Genomic DNA, 18,001 nt, shown 5'->3' with positions numbered 1-18,001 from the left:
CGTCCCCACCCACCTGGCCCTACACAAGGCTGATGACATCCTTCTCTGGGGAATGCCACCTCCCTGATGCCACCCCAGTCAGGGGCCCCCATCACACATGCATCCTTCATAGCCTCCCTCTCCATGGGCTCCTGCCCTGGGGCCCCCAAGTCACCATCTGCTCCCATCTCAGAGGGCTGTAACCTCACCAGAACATGGACCACGCTTGGTCCCAGCCACGGACGTCACCCCTTCCCCCGGCGGAGGATCTGGCCCAGAGCCATAGCTCACTGCTAAATACATGAGTCGCTCCAAGAACACCTCCCAGAATGTTCTCTGGGGTAAACACAAATTTGGTCCAAACCCCTGTAGATGTCAACAATCCATGATGTCAACAGAAACTCATGGTTGGTCAGTAGGTTCTGCCTGGTCTTCAGCCCTTCTCTGATCATGCCGAAAACCAGACCCCACAGCAGGGAGGTGAGTGAGAAGACAAAAAAAAAAAAAAAAAAAAAAAAAAAAAAAAAAAAAACACATTGGAAGTGATCTCAAAATTCAGAGATCAGCACCTGCACTTCAGGAACTCTGTCCCTGACTGCTCCAAACATGCAGTCGAGAGGGGGCCGAGCCCACCCCCCAAAACAGTCTACAAGGCAGATAGGCTTCAGCACCATGGAGCCGGCCACAGAAGCCAGCTTCACGCTGGGGTCCTGGCAGGGGCCATTTCCAGCAGGGGATGCTGTGAACTTCCTAAAGAGAGAGGTGCCTGGACTGACTCTCTACACAGCCTCCCAAGTCCTCCCACCCCAGAGGCCACAAGTATCTCAAGACCCCAGAATGGGCCAGGGCATCCAGAAGCTGGGATGGAGTCAGAGCCTCGGGATACAGAGCTATGAAGGCAAGCAAGGCCCCAGGTGAGGGGCACAGCAGCCAGTCCTCAGAGACAGGGGCGGGGGCGTGCTCTCGCGCCCTAAAGGACAGGGTGACAGAGCCAGCTGAGGAGGGGGGCATCTGAGCAGATGGCTGGCTGTCCAGCACCAGGCCAAGACCTCCACATGTGACGTGCTCCCATCCACAGCAAGGCCAGGTCAGTGTCCTTTCCCTCCTAGGGAAGAGAAAGATGAAGTTCCATGAGGTCCACAGCTTGTGGGGCCACATGAAGCCGGGAGGCAGCAGAGCAGAGGGGCTGCCTCCATGGAGGGCAGAAGTGTGGTCAGGGGTGAGGGACGCAGGCAGGGGCCCCCTGGGGCAGGCCAGGCTGTCTACTGGAAAGGTGGGGCCCTCCACGCACTGCCCACCCCCCACCAGGGCTAGGTGAGCCAGGTTGGCGGCACACAGACCAGGCTGGCCTCGCAAACAGGTCGCACAGCCTCTCAGAGTCCCTCTCTGTGCTCAGAAGACTCGGACCAGGGCCCAGGGCAGAGGCAGCTCTCTGCAGGGTTCCCCTATAGGACTAGAGAGAGGGGGTGCCTTGTGAGCAGGAGACAAGGCAGTGCATCCTTGGGGGACTCTATGCAAGGGAGGGCTGAGGGAGACACAACCAGGGCCAAGCCAAGCCCTGGCGTCCCGCTGGGACCAGGACTGGGGCAGACAGAGGATGGAGCTGCAGCCTCTCACCCTTGAAACAGCCATCGTCCTCCCTTGCCTGCGGCCGCTGGGGTATCATTCACTAGTCTTTCCAGCGTGCCTAGCACACAGTCTGGCACACAGGGGGCCTTAGAAAATGTGTCTGCAGAGAAAGAAAGGGCAGAGGGCAGAAGACCAGCCCTACCTCCCTCCCCTCCCTGCCAATCCCCTGCCTGCCAATAATCCCCGAAGTCTTCAGCACACAGTGCCCACCAGAGGCAGTTTGGAAATGCCATAGGAAGCAGAAACCCTGTGGGGGCTGGAGGGCTGGGGGCAAGGTGCGTCCGGTCCCAACATGCCCCGTGGACGGTCTCCAACCCCCACCTGCCCCAGCTCAGAAGCCAAGGTGGCCAGCACCAACCCCCTTCTGCATGTCCTGGGGGGTGAGAAGGCCAGGCTAGGGAGGGAGCTGGGGGCCACCTCGGTGGTCTTCTTTGCCTTCCTGAGACAGGAAGGTGGGCCCCAGCTGATCTTCTTTGCCTTTATGGGCCAAGTTGGCTCCCACCCGGGGCCAAGGGACGCTGGGGGAGGTGGGATCCTGGGAGAAGCCGCTGAAATCTCCCTTCCCGCCCCAGACAAGTCCAAGAAGTTCCCGGGTTTTGGATTTCCCCGTCACAGCCCGGCCCTCTACTCGGCCACAGGCAAGATGGAAAGAAATTCTGACTTGATCTTAGAGGTGAGAATTCCAGGCAATAATTCATATCAGGAAACTTGTGAAAAACCAGATGTCAACGAGAAATACTTTCTTTAAAAGTAAACTGGAGGAGCTGAATGTTCATGAAATACACTGGGCTTTGTTCCACTTTAGCAAACTATTCAGGAAATGGGAAGAAATTGGAAACACATAAAATCCCCCTAGAGAAAGAAGGCACATTCTGATTAGGGGACAACGGTGCAGTCTTCCTGGGACTGAAGAAGCTCGTTCCTGCATGGCGAGACATCCTCCCCGCTCCCTGCACCTTTACCTCCATAAGGAGGGGTCCTGCCAGCCCCAGCGCAGATGAGGGAACCCGGGCCTGGGGGACTGGGGAGCCGGCCCCAGCTCAGAGCTTGGGGCAGCCCACTGAACCCGCCCGCCTCCAGGAGCCTGAACTCTCTGGCCACGGTGGCCGCCACAGTCCAGCCCAGCAGCTGGGCCCTGGCCAGGCGCTGGGTGAACGCAGAGAGCAGCCCAGTGACTCACCTCGGCTCCCAGCCCAGGCTGTGTGGGCGGGAGGGGCTCGGTGGGGCCGGCAGCAAGACTTCCCAGACACAGCTCAGCACTGTACCTTTCCAGCCTTCCTCAAAGGGACGTGTTGAGTGAATTGGAAGAAAACACATTCACGGACACAGAATGAAAAGCGAGGCCCCACGTATGGACAAAGGCCATTTTCGGGGCTCCCTCCATAGAAGGCCCCCCGAGAACTCAGAAACTGGTGATTCCTCTGAAGCTGGCCCAGAGAGAAGGCTCAGCGCATGGCTGGCGCGTACATGGATGGATGAGCGAGTGAGCAGTGGGTGATGATGCAAAGTCATTTCCATCAGAAAGCCCAGGTTTCTCCAATCCTGCTCTCCCCTGGGAAAGCCCTCCCATGGTTCAACCTACCCCAAAGTCATTTGTCTTTGTTGAAAGCTGAGCAAACCCATCTCGTGGGTTTCTTGTTTTGTCTTGTTTTGTTTTGTTTTACTGGGTGAGATGAGGCTGGGATCATCAAGGATGCTATTTAAATGCCCTAATTCAATTTGGGAGTGAGTGTTTTCTCACCATGGAGTACCCTGGCTCCTGGCTGACCCAGTGGCCCCGCCATGGAGGCGTGGGCGTCACCAGGGCCTGGCTGCACAGCCACGACCATGAGTCAGCGGCTGCTAGACTGCTTCCCCTCTGCCCAGGACTCCTCTCAGGCAAGAAACAAATCTGTCTGTCTCTCTGGCAGCCAGCTCTCTTCTCTGCAGATATGTGCCATAATCCCCACCCCACGGGGTGGAGATTAATTAGTGCGTTAAAGAGCTTCCCAAGTTACTCGTGGAGCCGGCAGTGGGCCAGGGAGCCCAGCTCCTCACTTTACCAGCTTTGCGAGGACAGAGGGACTCGACTCTCCCCAGATTCCCCAGAAGGAAAGCTAGGCCCCTGAGCTTCAGGATCCATGACCTCCTCCTAACTCCTCCTTTCAGAAGTCCTTGGATGTTTACTGAGCATCTACTAAGCACCAGGTGCTTGGGGAGCAACTGGGAATGAAACAGACCAAAGCCCCTGAGCCCCTAGAGTCCATATCCTTAGTGGGCTGGAGGAGACCAGAGAGGAGGCCTGGGAAGACGGGGACACTGGGGCAGGGCAGAGGGGACAGGACTGCAGAGGGATGCATCATTCCCATGGGGTCCATCTGTCCCCATCTCATCCCTCCGGCCGCGTCCTACCTCTCATGGCGTTTTTGTTTTTCTGTTTTTTGTTTGTTTTTGTTTTTGTTTTTTCTTTGAGACGGAGTCTCATTCTGTCACCCAGGCTGGAGTGCAGTGGCGTGATCTCAGCTCACTGCAACCTCCACCTCCCAGGTTCAAGCGATTCTCCTGCCTCAGCCTCCTGGACAGCTAGGATTACAGGCGTGTGCCACCACGCCCAGCTAATTTCTTTGTACTTTTAGTAGAGACAGGGTTTCACCATGTTGCCCAGACTGATCTTGAACTTCCAGACCTCAGGTGATCCACTTGCCTCTGCTTCCCAAAGTGCTGGGATTCCGGGTGTGAGCCACCGCGTCCAGCCTCAGGGCGTTATTCCTTCATGCTCCTGATTCTCTCTGCGTGCTCTTTCTTTAGGGACCCATGAACTTGGATGGAGAAACAATGGCCTCTTTCTTTTCAACCAGCCCCAGCTGAAATTAGGCATTTCCTTCCATTATGAAGTAGGCAACAAGTCACAAATGTATCATCAGTACCTGAGTGTCACCAACAGAAATCACAGCTATCTCCAAGGCCAGATTATAGTTGTTATCGATCTCAAAGTATGGCTTACACTCAGCACAACTTCAAAACTATGGAAATCATTACACCTGCTGTAAGTTCTTACGGAAGTGTTACTGAAGAAATTAGTTTTAGTATTTTGATAACTTCATTGCCATGAAATTGGTTTCGTCTGGATCTACACTTTGTTTTATGCTAATTATAAAATCCTCATTCTGAGAAACTTTCATGAGCTTCTCCAGGATTGGGCTGGGCAGGAGTCAAGGGCACAGAGAGAGCTGAGAGCCCCCGTGCCAGTTTAGGGTCCTCAAAGCCAGAAAACCCCTGGGTATGTGGCCTTGGTCCACCCAAGGATCCTAACCCACAGCCAGGTACACGGCAGCCACCTGACTTCATAGCTGCTGCAGGACTCAAAGTGGATGCCCAGAAGGCCTATTTGATGGTCAAATGAAAAATCAGAAAATAAACGGCTGGGGTGAAGTGGTATTGATGGGAATAAATTGAGAAAAACATAGGGTTTTTATTGAGTGCTTTATTTTTACAGAGTGAAAATTGAATTACTTAACTGGTCAGTGAGGTAGTCAATTGGGAAAAGTGCCTAAAAGCAGAGGAGGAAGAGAAATGGGCTTGAACATGGAAGGCAAACGGTTACCCTTATCAAGCGCGGCCGCGCCGAGCAATGCCTCTGGGAACGGTCTCCTTTTCCACCCTTGGCCTGGCACCAGACCAGCCTATTTCTGACTTCCCAAGGTTGACAGATCTGGATTTCCTGGGCTCAGAGAGATACCCCCTCCTTGGGTCACAAGTGGGAGAAATCAGAGGTTATGAGAACAGAACAGAGAAAGGTGACTCCCGCGACGCAGCCTTGCCACTGTGTCCCTTCCAGGCGTGGGATTGTCCTAACGCCACGCGTGTTTCTCCTCCTGTGGATTTCCGTGACGGTTGCAATTGTGCTACTGACCGGCAAGTGGGTACAACACAAGGCGGCCACAAGAGTGGCTGATGCAGATAAAACCTCAGGCTCGATCAAAAACTTAACATAAGCCAGGCACGGTGGCTCACACCTATAATCCCAACACTTTTGGAGGCTGAGGCGGGTGGATTGCTTGAGCTTAGGAGTTCAAGACCAGCCTGGGCAATATAGCAAAACCCCCATCTCTACTAAAAAATACAAAAATTAGCCAGTTGTGGTGGCGTGCACCTGTAGTCCCAGCTATTTGGGAGGCTGAGGTGAGAGAATCACTTAATCGGAGGAGGTTGAGGCTGCAGTGAGCTGTGACGGCATCACTGCACTCCAGCCTAGGCAACAGAGCAAGACGCAGTCTCAAGAAGAAAAGAAATTGACGTAGGATTACCGTAAGATCCAGCAATCCCACTTCTGGGCATTTACCCAAAAGGACTGAAAGCAGAGACTCGAAAAAATATCTGCACACCCATGTTCACAGCAGCCTAATTCACACTACCCAAAAGGTGGAAACAACCCAAACACCCATCCACAGATGCATGAAGAAAGGAAATGTGTTCTGTCCATACAGTGGAATATTACTCAGCCATAAAAAAGGAAGGAAATTCTGGCACCTTCTACAGCCTGAGCGAACCTTCAGGACATGATGCTGAGTGAAATAAACCAGACACAAAATGACAAATGTGTACGATTCCACCCATATGAGGTCGTTAGAGCATCAAATTCATACAGACAGAAAGTAGACTGTGAGTGGCAGGCGGTAGAGGAGGGTGATGGGGGGTAGTGTTTAAGAGGGGCAGAGTTTCCATTTGGGAAGACGCGAACGTTCTGGAGAAGAATGGTGGTCACAGCTGCACAACAATGTGAATGCACTGAATGCCTCCAGAACCATACACTGAAAAGCATTGAAACAGTGAATTTATGTTACATATATTTTACCACAATTTAAAAAATAGTAATAAAGAAAAAAGAATTTTTTTTTTGAGGCAGTCTTGCTCTGTTGCCCAGGCTGGAGTGCAGTAGCACGATCTCGGCTCGCTGCAATCTTCATCTCCCTGGTTCAAGCGATTCTCCTGCCTCAGCCTCCCAAATAGCTGGGATTACAGGCATGTGCCATCACGCCCGGCTAATTTTGTATTTTTACAAATTTCACTATGTTGGCCAGGCTGGTCTCAAACTCCTGACCTCAGGTAATCCACCTGCCTCGGCCTCCCAAAGGGTTGGGATTACAGGCGTGAGCCACCACGCCCAGCTAGAAAAAAGAATTTTGAAAAGAACTCGGGCTCAAGAGCAAAGGAATTCAAACCACATCTCGGATCCTCGCTAGCTGTGTGATTGGCGGCAAGTACTCCCGCCACACCGAACCTTATTTTCCATTGCTGCAAAATGCATATAATCATGGTATCTACTATGTAGGTCTCTGTCTAGGAGCAAATGAGACAAATGGGCGTGACGTGCCTGACGCAGCATCCAGCACCTAGATGGGGGCTGTGATTATTAACTTTTTTATTACTAATCAGCAGTTCCATGTAAATAGTGAGGGATTATTATTATAAGGTAAAATTACATCAGAAGCAGAAGCTGGGAGGTGATCCTAACTGCCGGATCTCCCCAGCTGAGGCCTGGGAGATGCTATCTCTACGTCTGATGCTTCAGAAATATGCACGGCGAAGAAGCCTCATAAAGAATTCTTTCTGAATTAAAATTGATCTGAATGGAAGCGGCCGCACTCTGCCTGGCTCTTTTCTTTCTCTAATTTGAACTTCATTTATCTGAGCGTCAGGAAATGGTGACTTGCAAGAAATGTGCTCGGTGTGAGTCAAGGCGAGCTCAACATTGCAGGAAATTATCTGCTTTTGCAAGAAAATTACTAAGGAAGGAGAGTGCTGTTATTTTAAGATCTTCGAGCTGGTGTGAGAAGAAACTAATTAAATGATTGTAATTTTCTGTGCAAATACAGTAACTGACTGCTACAGAAATGCAAAATAAGAATGAGCTTTTCCACCTTAAAAGGACACTGGAGTTTTACATTTTTTTCCAGTCTTCCAAGGAGAGTCCTCACTCACTCAAGTATCCCTATTCCATTTTTTAATGACAAATGGAGCTAATTGGAATAGAGGTGACGAGCACCACAGGCCGACTGGGAAGCCGTCCCAAGTCATGAGGCTGAATGGAAAAGACGCTGCTGCTGCCCTCAGCGGGCTGTATATCAATCAGCAGTGAGCAAGTTGCCTAAGTCTGTGTTTTACAACCTTGCAGAGCAGGTCGGGTCTGCGCTTGTGGGAACCTGCTGGGAGCGGGGAGAGTGGTACAGGGTATTCCCACCCCCACCACCCACTTAGACTGACAGACCCATGTCTGCACTTCTTCTACACCCAGAATCCAAGCTCACATCCAGGACGGGGCTTTCCAAGAAAAAGCAGGATGTGAACCAATGCAGAACACAGGCCTTCACCTTTCCAGCGCTGCAGATGGAGACCTTGCCCTTGCGGTGGCCAGAGCCAGGGATCTCTGCTCCCTGGACTTCCAAAAGGGGAGGGCGTTGGTCAGGAACAGCAGCTGCCACACAGCCGGGCTTCTCAGGTCATCGGTATCCCTGCAATCCACAGAGCACCCACCCAAACTAGGGACTAAGGAGGGGCGAGGACAAAGTGGGCCATTCGTAAGAACCTATAAATAACTCATCCTTTGGAGTCTGAGAAAAGAAAGACAAAGCAGCCCCCAAAGAGGAGGCAACGTACAAGCTTCCGCTCCGTTTCTGCCTGCACCGGAAAAGGCACAGGGGTTCTCTGCAGCATCCCAGCTGATCTGCCCGTCACTCCAGCCTGCTGTCCCTCGAATCATCTGCACAAGTCTTAGCCTGACTCTGAAAAATCACCATAAAATAAAGTAACGGCTACGCCGAGAGGCCCACGCAAGCTCTGGGCTGCCTTCTCGTCTGAGGGGCGTGCCAAGGAATGAGGCTAATTTATGACCTCTTTAGAATACTCTCAGGAACCTTCACGCAACTACAAATTAAATCGCCCTTTATTAAAGTAAAAGTGGATTTGTGAAATGTGCTCAGCAACTTTATTAACAGGGCTGTCTCTATGCCTTCGAGCCAGGCTTCTTGATCAACTGACGAGTCTCTCCTCTGCCCAGAGCGCTCCAGGCTGCTCCAGCCCCCAGGCCTCTCTTTCAGCCTTAATATTCTCACCATTCCAACCTCCTCCTCAGCCCGGGACTCCACTCATCCTGCAGAGCAGCTCCATCTTCACCTCCTCCAGGGAATCTTCCCGGACTTCCCCAGCGCAGATTCACACGGCACCTAGAACGCGCTGGGATGAATTCCTGTCCAGACCAAACATTTCACTCGCACAGGGGCCAAGTCAAACTTGGCCCCTCACTGCATCCTCAGCAGCTAACAGCGCTAGGCACACAGAGAAGCTCGGTAAAGAGCTGAGGCCAACAGCCACCACGAGCCGGGCCTTGAGCTAGTTTCAAGAAGACAGTGAAGATGCAAGTGAGGTCAACACTCTTAGGAAACAAGACGAAGGAGGACATTGGTGGGTCTGCTGGCCAGGCCCCCATCCATGGAGCGTGTGGCCCCAGCACTGGCCTGACACACAGGAACCATTATCCTCGTTTGATAAATGAGGAAAAAGGCTCAGAGAGGTTCAGTCCTCATCCAAGCGTGAACAGCAGGCATGGGTGAGACCAGCTGTGCCTGAAGCTCAACTCTCATGGAAATCTGCCTCCTTCGTTACTACTTGAAAGAGGCTGCAGTGAGGTTCTTGGGCTGGGCATTCCAAAGTCTCTTCTACTTCATTCCCGGTCTCCATTCATATAAATAAAACACAAATAAATTAGCAAATGTGTACTAAGCATAAACACTGTCCGGGTTGGTAGTGACCTTGGAGATGGTCTGGTCCTGATGCTCATCTTACAGATGGGGAAACTGAGGCCTGGGGAAGAGTAGCTACATGGGTGGCCAGCATAATGGGAAGGGAGGAGTGAGCGCCCAGCTGAACGCTGCAGGGAGAGAACTCAGGGTTCCCCAGGGAGGAGAGGGAAGGTAGCACTAGTGTATTGGAGGGCAGGGGAGGGACCCAGGGGTCAGAGCCAGAGGCCATGTGGAGCAGCATGGAGTGCACCCCTGGGTCCGGCTGGGATCTGGGCTCACAGCCACAACTCTGGACCCCTCAGTCGGCCCCTGGTGATCCCGCTTCCCACCCCAAACTGAAAGTCCCTGCAGTGGCCTGGAGCATGGACATGGAGCCTCCTTTTGAGCACTTCCAGCGAGGGGGCATCGGGGCCTCCAGGGCAGCACGAGAGCCCATCCACACTGCTGCCCTGCACGTGGGGCAGCTGAAGACAATCCAGCCTCCCCCAGCTCTGCGCTTCCCCACCATGCACCAGAGGGGTGGACTTCCAGCCCAAAGCCAGTTTCTATCCCATGACCCCTCCTGCTCCCATTCCCTGGGAGTGTCAGCCCCTCAGGCAAGGACCCAGCAAGGCAGGGCACCTTAGGTCAGGTGATTTCAGGGAGTGGGAGAGTGGGTTTGGGAGCTTCTCAGGGGTCCTCAGAAGCAACAGGAACAGACCAGCACTTGAGGGAGTACACAAGAGAGGACAGAACATGGGGGATCCACAGTCAAGGTCTCATCTGTTGAATTTGGATGAGAACACAAACCAAGGCAGCTCCCCATCCCAGAGCAGGCCCACCCCACCCAGGCCAGGGACGCGGGTCTATGCAGGCCAGACCACAGCAAGCGCCTCCCTCAGACCCCAGGCAGGAAACACCATGGGCAGGAGCCCTGCTCGGACAGCCCCTGCTTCATAGCACAGGCAATGGCCACGGGCAGCCCCTCCACCAGGCCCACCTGCCCTCTACACCCCAGAGATCTCTGCTGCTCCCCTCAGCCACACCTCCCCAGCCTTGTCAGTCATCCTCATCCTCCTCCACCTGTGGCCCATGTAACCCCTCCCCAGGTGAACTGAGCTTCCTCTGCCCCACCTTGCCCTCCCTGCATCTGTGCCTCCACGCCGGCCCCACCTTACTCCTGAATTGCATCCCTGGGGCTCTCTGTCCCCACCCCACTTTGGACCACAAGCACTTCAAGAGAAGGAGCCCGTCCCACTGGCTCCAGGCCCTTCCTCTGCACCCCAGGGCTGACACCCGAAACACGATGACCAAACTAGGGCCCAGGTCGGGAGACAGCACAGCTTCCCATCCTCCTGGCTCACAGGAGAATCAGAAGGACGGAGACTTCCGCAAAGTGCACCCAGCAGACCCCGTGGGTAAGCACCCAGGAAACAAGGCCTGCTGGCTGCTTCTCACCTTCGCCCTAAAAGCAGCTGATTTGGAGGCAAATGTGAGGCCACGTGGCGGGTTCCGGGCACAACACCCTCCCCTTCCTGCTGGGAGCTCTCAACCCATGCTCTGAATGTCGAGTGACTGGGGCGAGGGCAGAAGCCCTGGGTCACCTTGCGAGCCTGTGATTTGCACACTGAGATTTCCCTAGACTCAGCCTGCCCTCTGCATGTCCCCATATGCTGCCGCCTCTCTCCACACAGAGTCCCTGGCTCCCTCATGGTTCTTCATCCAGACGCCAGGCCCAGGGTCCCGGACAGGTTTGCCCTGCCAGCAGCCAGCTCCTGATAGCAAGTATGACAAGCATTCAGTCCTGGTCACCACATCCCTTGACCTCTGCCTACATCTGTCTCTCTCCAGGTGGCCGGTGGACACCCTTGGTGATGAGCTGTCATGACAGAGATGCACTTCCTCTGGACGGAGGCCCAGCACTCACAGGCTGACCAGCCACAGCTCAGCCACTGAGGGCCACACCGCGGGCTCCAATCCAGCCCCCACCCCAAATGCTGGGAGGCCCACACGGTGGGGGCCTAGAATTCCAGGGTAACGCACGGCAAGTTCAGCAGACTTAAATGCAAAACCCCGAGCTTGGAGCCACCAAGCTGTCCTCTAAGGTGGACTGGAGTTGACATCACAAAACCACAAGCATCAGACACAAGGCTACAAGTCAGCTTTGTCATGGATTTGAACCCGTTCATTTAGGAACTCACATGGTCTCTGCACTCTGGAGGCTGGCCTGGAGCCTAGAAGCCCAGCACCACTCAGGACAGAGAGGCCTGCAGAGCCTGGGCAGCCACGTCCTGTGCGTCCAGCCACGCACCTCTCTCCAGCCCACTCTCCTCTCCCTCAGCCCCCTCCACAGCCCTGGTCCAAGCCTCCCTCTGGCAGCAGCTCCTCCCTGAGCCTCTGTCCAGATGTGTCACCCTGCAGCCCTCACCAGCCCCATCCCCCACACTGCCTCCAGGGCCCTTTCTTGATATCATTCGCTGAGCTCCTGCTGTGGGCCAGGCTCTGATCTGAGCATTTTACATGGAAGATCTCACTTCACCTGCACCACAAACCTATGAGCCTTTACTTCTCCCATTTTCAAGATATGGTCACTGAAGTCCAGAGAATTCAGTCCATTTGCCCTGGATCCCAGAGCCAGAGAGTGGCAGGGCCAGGATACAGAGCCGGGCAGGCTGCCTCTGAAGCTCAATTGCAATGTCCACCACTCCCCACTGCCACACTGACTCTTCAGCCTCACATCTGGGGTCCATCGGGAGCTGACTTTTTAATCTATTTTTTCCAAACTTCTTTTCTCTGGTTTGTCTCCATGCACAATGCATTCACTCTCGCTTTATATAACACACACATACCTTCAAAATTCCTACCCCCCAGACGCTGCTCAAGTTGGAATGTTGTTTTCTGGAATGTTCTCCATCTCCTATACACTCCACCTACTCATTCTTTAGGCCAGCCTTGATGCCACCTCTTCCATGCAGTCTTCCCTGATTTCCCCATCAGCATTATCAGGGGAGGGTGACACTCGCCCCCTCACATCCTAGCTGTTCATGTCCATCTGCTGTCTCCCACTAGACTACTCCGAGATCCACTACTAAACTCGGGAGATGCAAAGGGAGCTGAGACCCCTTCCCTGCTCTCAGGGTCTGAACTGTGTCACCCTACCAAAATCCATACATTGAAGTCCTTAGCACTTCAAAATGTGCCTGTATTTGGAAGCAGGGCCTTTAAAGAGGTAACTAAGTTAAAATGAGGTGGTTAGAATAAGCCCTGATCCAGTATGACTGGTGCCCTTATAAGAAATGGAGATGAGGACACAGGAGATGGAGACGAGGACACACACACACACAGGGGATGGAGATGGACACAAGAAATGGAGATGAGGACACACACAGAAGGAAGACCACGTGGAGACATGGGAGAAGGTGGCATCTGCGAGCCCAGGAGAGAGGCCACAGAAGGAACCAACCTGGACAATACCTTGATCTCTGACTTCCAGCCTCCAAGACTGCAAGAAAATACATTTCTGTTGCTCCAGCCACATAGTCTGTGGCACTTTGCCCTGGCAGCCCGAGAAAGAGAATTCACCTGCCCTCCAGGAACTCGACACCTGGCAGATGTCATGATGGAATTCTCGTGCAAACTTGGGGAGAGGCCATGGGTGCTATAGTAGAAGAAGCTGCCACAGACCATTAGTTCTTGACCTCTTAACTCAGAGAAACAAGTTTCAGAAGCTCTCCTGATGTGTAGCTCTAGCTCTCTAGGTATAAAATATACACAAATATCGGGTTCGTCAAGATTGCAGAACAGAGTGTGGGTAATCTGCTCAGAATCACCTCTGCAGTCAACTGCCTTGGATGCCACCAACCATGTAGGCGCAGCACACAGCAGATTTGGACAATGGGCAGAGGGAGGGGAGGGAGAGGGAGGTGGGGGGAGGGGAGGGGAGGGGAAGGGAGGGGAAGGCAGGGGAGGGAGAGGGGAGGGAAGGGAGGGGAGAGGGGAGGGGAGGGGAAGGGAGGGGAGGGAGAGGGGAGGGGAGGGGAAGGGAGGGGAGAGGAGGGGAGGGCAGGGGAGGGAGGGGAGGGAGAGGGGAGGGAGAGGGAAGGGAGGGGAGGGAGGGGAGGGAGGGGAGGGAGAGGGGAGGGAGAGGGAAGGGAGGGGAGGGAGAGGGGAGGGGAGGGGAAGGGAGGGGAGAGGAGGGGAGGGCGGGGAGGGAGGTGCTGATCTTCTTGGGGAACAATGACAGAGGTGAACAAACTGGACCAGGCTGCAGGAAGCTCACGTTCAAGTCAAATGATACATTCAGCTTCAAAGTTGAGGATCAAGTGCCTTGTGGGAAGGAGCCCAGGTGAGCTATGCTGAAAATAAGCACACTAAGCCCACGATTTCCCAGAAACATTAAGAACAGAATGGGGCACAGCACATTCCCCATAGGGATAACATGAAACCGCAACCCCAGAGGCTGAGAGCCACACTCTGTCATATTTATCCACCTTCAAATAGCACCGCTGCCTCCAAGGGCAGCTCCAGAGACGCAAAACCCGGAGCTGTGTGTGCACAGCCCACTCTAGATCCATAAAAACGCAATACCTCTTGGTTTCAATGAAACATTAATTTCACACATAACAATTTGTTTCTACAGCTAAACGTCAGACAGGGAGGCGGTGTTTGAACTTCCAAGCAAGTCCCCTTCTCTGTCTCCATGGGAGCAGGCAGAACCAAGCCGTTGGAAGGAAAACCCACATAATGTTAAACAGAGCTGTAGCAATGGGGGCTTAAATCCTGGGACTGCTTCTTGTGGGATGCTCTCAAAAGCCATGTTTTCAAGTCCATCCCCCTCATCAAATGCTCCTTTTAATTTTGAAGAACACCTCATATGGTAAAGTAAACACGCTCTCTGTTCATGTTGACCACAGCTGCAGAGGGCGGCGAGCAAGTTAAAGGAAATAAAACGTTAGGAAGACTGCTCAGCAAACCAGCCGCGTGAGTTTCTGTCTGGTTGTAGCTTTCAAAGATGGTGCTTTCGAGCAGACGTGAAACCCACTGCCAAATCCTGGCTAAAACCTTTAGTCCTGTGGTTGCGAGATGAGACTAGAGGGAGCAGAGTACATTTCTAAGACGCGGCGTGTGCTGGGAAAACAACACTACACACGCAACAAGCACTAAGGCAGCGACTTTTTCTTTTAAAGCAGTTTTACTTAGCTCAAGCTAACAGCCTTCTGCCTCTTCTGAGTTTTCTCAGGCGAGGTGAAAACTCCTGCAGCCTCGCCTGCTCCCCGAGGTGCAGGATGATCAGGTCTTCCCTGACTGCCCAGTCCGGAGAATGGGTGTGTGAGAGAGGCAGGAGTGGAAGGTGTTGAAGCCCAATGCCTGGTCCAGCATCTGACCCCATGGACACTCACACCCACTACTCACAATGAGGGTGTCCTGGCTTCTACTCCCCGAGTGTTCGCTAAGTGTCAGGCTACGTCCAGTGTGCCACACCTCACCCCTGCCCCTCGCCTCATGGTGACCAGAGGACATCCATCCCTTAAAGCTCCTCTCTGGTTCCTTGGACTTTCTGTCCTCACTAAAGAGAAGCCAACATTGGCCCCCACTCACAACCCTCCCCCACCCAACACACACACACACACACACCTGCCAGCAGTGAGGACGCAAGCCCACCCGATCACAGAGGAGTCACCCAACCCAGCTGCCGCCCTCAAGGAGCAAAGCCACACAGACTCCTCTGAGAGCCTCCCACCCCCAGTGCCCCATCCCTGCTGGCCCAAGCTCCCTCCTCAACTCTCTCCCAGGAAGCTGCCCTGCACCCAGACTGTGAGGTCAGGACAGGGGCAGGCTGGGTGTCAGCCTATCCCGAAGACAGCTAGCCTGCCCCTTCCCATGGGGCTCCTCCACCCCCCTCCCCAGGAAGCTAAATGATAAAGGGGCAGGAGCAAGCTTCAGGGTCAACCACCTCGGCAGATGGGGTAGGGGATTAGAGCTTTCTGGCCCTGTGGGATTTGCTTTTTGTGTTTATTTGGTCCTTTGAGCTCTCAGTTTCTGGGTTACCTGAGTTAGAACTTATGGTACAGCAGACACTGTTTGTTCACAAGTACCTGGCATCAGACCCCTCTCCCAAGGTGCAGTTGGAGAGAACACTCCCAGGGCTCTTCTAGGGAGGTGGCACCTGCCACCTCTGCAAGGCACCCCAGCCGGCACCCTGACTGCCCCCTGCTGGCCCACTGCACCCAGGGAGCCAGCTCTCCCCTCGAAGGGCTGCTAGTCAGGCTGGAGATGCCAGGAATGACCCAAGACCAGACACTTGGCACCTGTACCCTGATCGACGCTGGCTGGTTGGGGAGCTGGGTCTAGGTCGACTATATTCATTCAGTGCTGCCCCTACCCCTGCCCTGACATACTCATCTGCCCACCTCATCCCTCCTCCAGCACAAAATCACAGCTGCCCAGGAGTAGCCCAGCAAAGCTGGACAGAGGAGATGGGCACAAGTGACCACCCAGATTATGCCCTTTCCTGGCTCCAGAGGCCACTGCTCCCCACCCATGCCACTGCCAGTGCTTACAGGAACCCTGGTCCTTTGGGAAGCGAGAAGAGGTCTCCTAGGGGACCCCAGGAGACAGCAAGGCACAGAAATGAGGGGAGGCTTCCATTTCCCCTCCCCATACAAATGTACCCTCCTCTGGGGATTCATGGCTGCCACCTCCCTACCCCAATCCTTCTCTGGAACCTGCAAAACTAGAGCCCCACCAGGGGCTGCCCCAGGGTGACTTCAGAGTGGCCCTTGGCCCTTTTGCGGGGGTTGAGGGGAAGTGGGGAGTGAGGCTGAGGCAGCCCCCAGGGGAATAATCTAAAGGGACCCTCTGCCTCCTACATGCACCACCAAAGGCCAGAGGAGGCAGGATCTGGGAAGGGTGGGAGCCCCAGGCTGTGGGTGGAGGAACAGGGGGTCCCCAACAGAGGTGGCAAACTTCCAGCTGGAGCAAAGCCAGAGTAGCCGGGAAGGTGGGGGAGGGCAGGGAGTTTGCCGTGCCAGCGCCACACAGGTCCCCAGCACAGTGTGGGGATGAACCCAAGGGGGTACGCGGGTCGCAGTGCATCCAGGCGGGGCGACCGGCAGCAGGAGCTCAAGACAGCAGCGGGTCACACTAGAGTACCCCGGGGAGAGGGGTAACCCAGAAATCCCAGAGTCCCAGAATAGGATTCGAGCTGACCGGGGAAGTCCCGGAGCCTGCGGAGGCGCCACCACGGAGTCCCTGGTAGACCAGGGAGGGAAGGATCCCGGAGCCCAGAATCCCCGAACGCGACGCTCAGCTGGTGGAGTCTGGGGGCAAGAGAGGTAACGCCGAGCTGGGCTGACCCTCAAGGACCTGCAGGCTCCCGCAGCCTCTGGGGACCTCCTCCGTAACCCAAGACCTGGAGGCCAGTGGGGTTGTATCGGAGGTGGCCCAGGATCCCGAAATCTGTGGGAATGTCCCCTGCGGTGAGACAAGCGTACGAATCTGAGGACCTCTCCCCAAGTAACCAGTGACCAGAGGCCAGTAGGGGCGCGGCCGAGTTGACCCAAGTGCCCAAGTCGCCAAGAACGCCCCTGATGACCATAGTGGGGATCTGGGGTGGGGGCCGTGGCGGTCCCGCCGGGGTGTCCCGCGGTGTCCCGGGTAGGGGCCGCGGCGAGCGCATGGAGGTCACTTACGCTGCTGTTCTCGCCTGTCCAGTGCACCATCGCCTGGTTGTGCGTCGCGTCCCCCTTGAGCACGAACGACGTGCTGATGAGCGAGACCTGCGCCCGCGAAGCCACTCCGGCCAGCGGCGCCGCCCGCTCCCAGCGCCGGTAGCCCGCGGCGGGGGCGCCGTCCTCGCCGGGACCCGGAGCTGGACCGGGACTCGGACCCGGGGCGCCTGGCTCCGTGCCGCGCGCCTGCCGTGCTTCGCCGCCACCGGGCTCCGCGCGCCCCGCGGGAGGGCTCCGCGGCACCCGGGTCAGTTGGGCGTGAGGACCCAGGCGCCCGGGCTCGGGGGAGCGCCCCGCCGCCCCGCAGACGCCCAGCAGCAGCAGCAGCAGCAGCAGCAGGAGCGGCCGCGAGCGCGGCCAGCGCGGCGGCGGCGGAGCCCCGGGGCTCGGGGCTCGGGCGGTGGGGCCGGGGCCCTTCGGGGCGCGCGAGGGCCCCCGGTGCGCCATGGTCGCCAGGGGCGGCAGCGGAGCCGGCGGCGGGGCGGCGCGGACGAGGGGACCTCAGCCGGGAGAGCAGGAGGGCGCTGGGGAGCGCGAGCGAGAGCGCAGAGAAAGGAGCCGGCGAGGGGAGGGAGCGGCGGGAGGAGGGGACTCAGCGGCCCCGGCGCCACCCGCGACGCCGAGCGCGCACCGCCACCTGCCGGCCGGCCCGCCACCCAGACGCTCGCGGGAAGCCCGGGGTACCGGAGCGCGGCCCCACCTCCAGGCCAGGATCCCCTTCCCAGCTCGGTGGTTCCTCCCGTCCTCCTTCCCGGCTCTCCCACCTCTTCCACTCCTCCCTCCCTCTCTCCAGGTCCAACCATGGTTCTGGGGCTCTGGACTCCCGCTGGGAACAGCCAGGTCCCCGTCCAGGAACTGACAGCCTGAGGGAGACAGACCAACCCAAGAGGACATATTTATAGGCAA

General features: G+C 55.7%; 1 protein-coding gene across 3 annotated transcripts in view; it reads right to left on the bottom strand.

Moving 5' to 3' along the window:
• The window catches only part of SORCS2 (sortilin related VPS10 domain containing receptor 2), a 537,963-nt gene extending 520,347 nt beyond the window's left edge, over nucleotides 1-17,616 (bottom strand). For all 3 annotated transcript variants that reach the window (XM_030801231.1, XM_030801232.1, XM_030801233.1), the window contains exon 1: nucleotides 17,057-17,616. In XM_030801231.1, coding sequence (XP_030657091.1) covers nucleotides 17,057-17,542 — 486 coding nt within the window. In that variant the 5' untranslated portion in view covers nucleotides 17,543-17,616. The remainder of the gene's footprint in view (nucleotides 1-17,056) is intronic.
• Nucleotides 17,617-18,001: the final 385 nt, after the last annotated feature.

This window comes from Nomascus leucogenys, chromosome 20 (assembly GCF_006542625.1).
Source record: "Nomascus leucogenys isolate Asia chromosome 20, Asia_NLE_v1, whole genome shotgun sequence".
Classification (NCBI taxonomy): Eukaryota; Metazoa; Chordata; class Mammalia; order Primates; family Hylobatidae; genus Nomascus; species Nomascus leucogenys.
The sequence above is the reverse complement of the archived record's forward strand: the minus strand, read 5'-3'. Positions and strand labels throughout refer to the sequence as shown.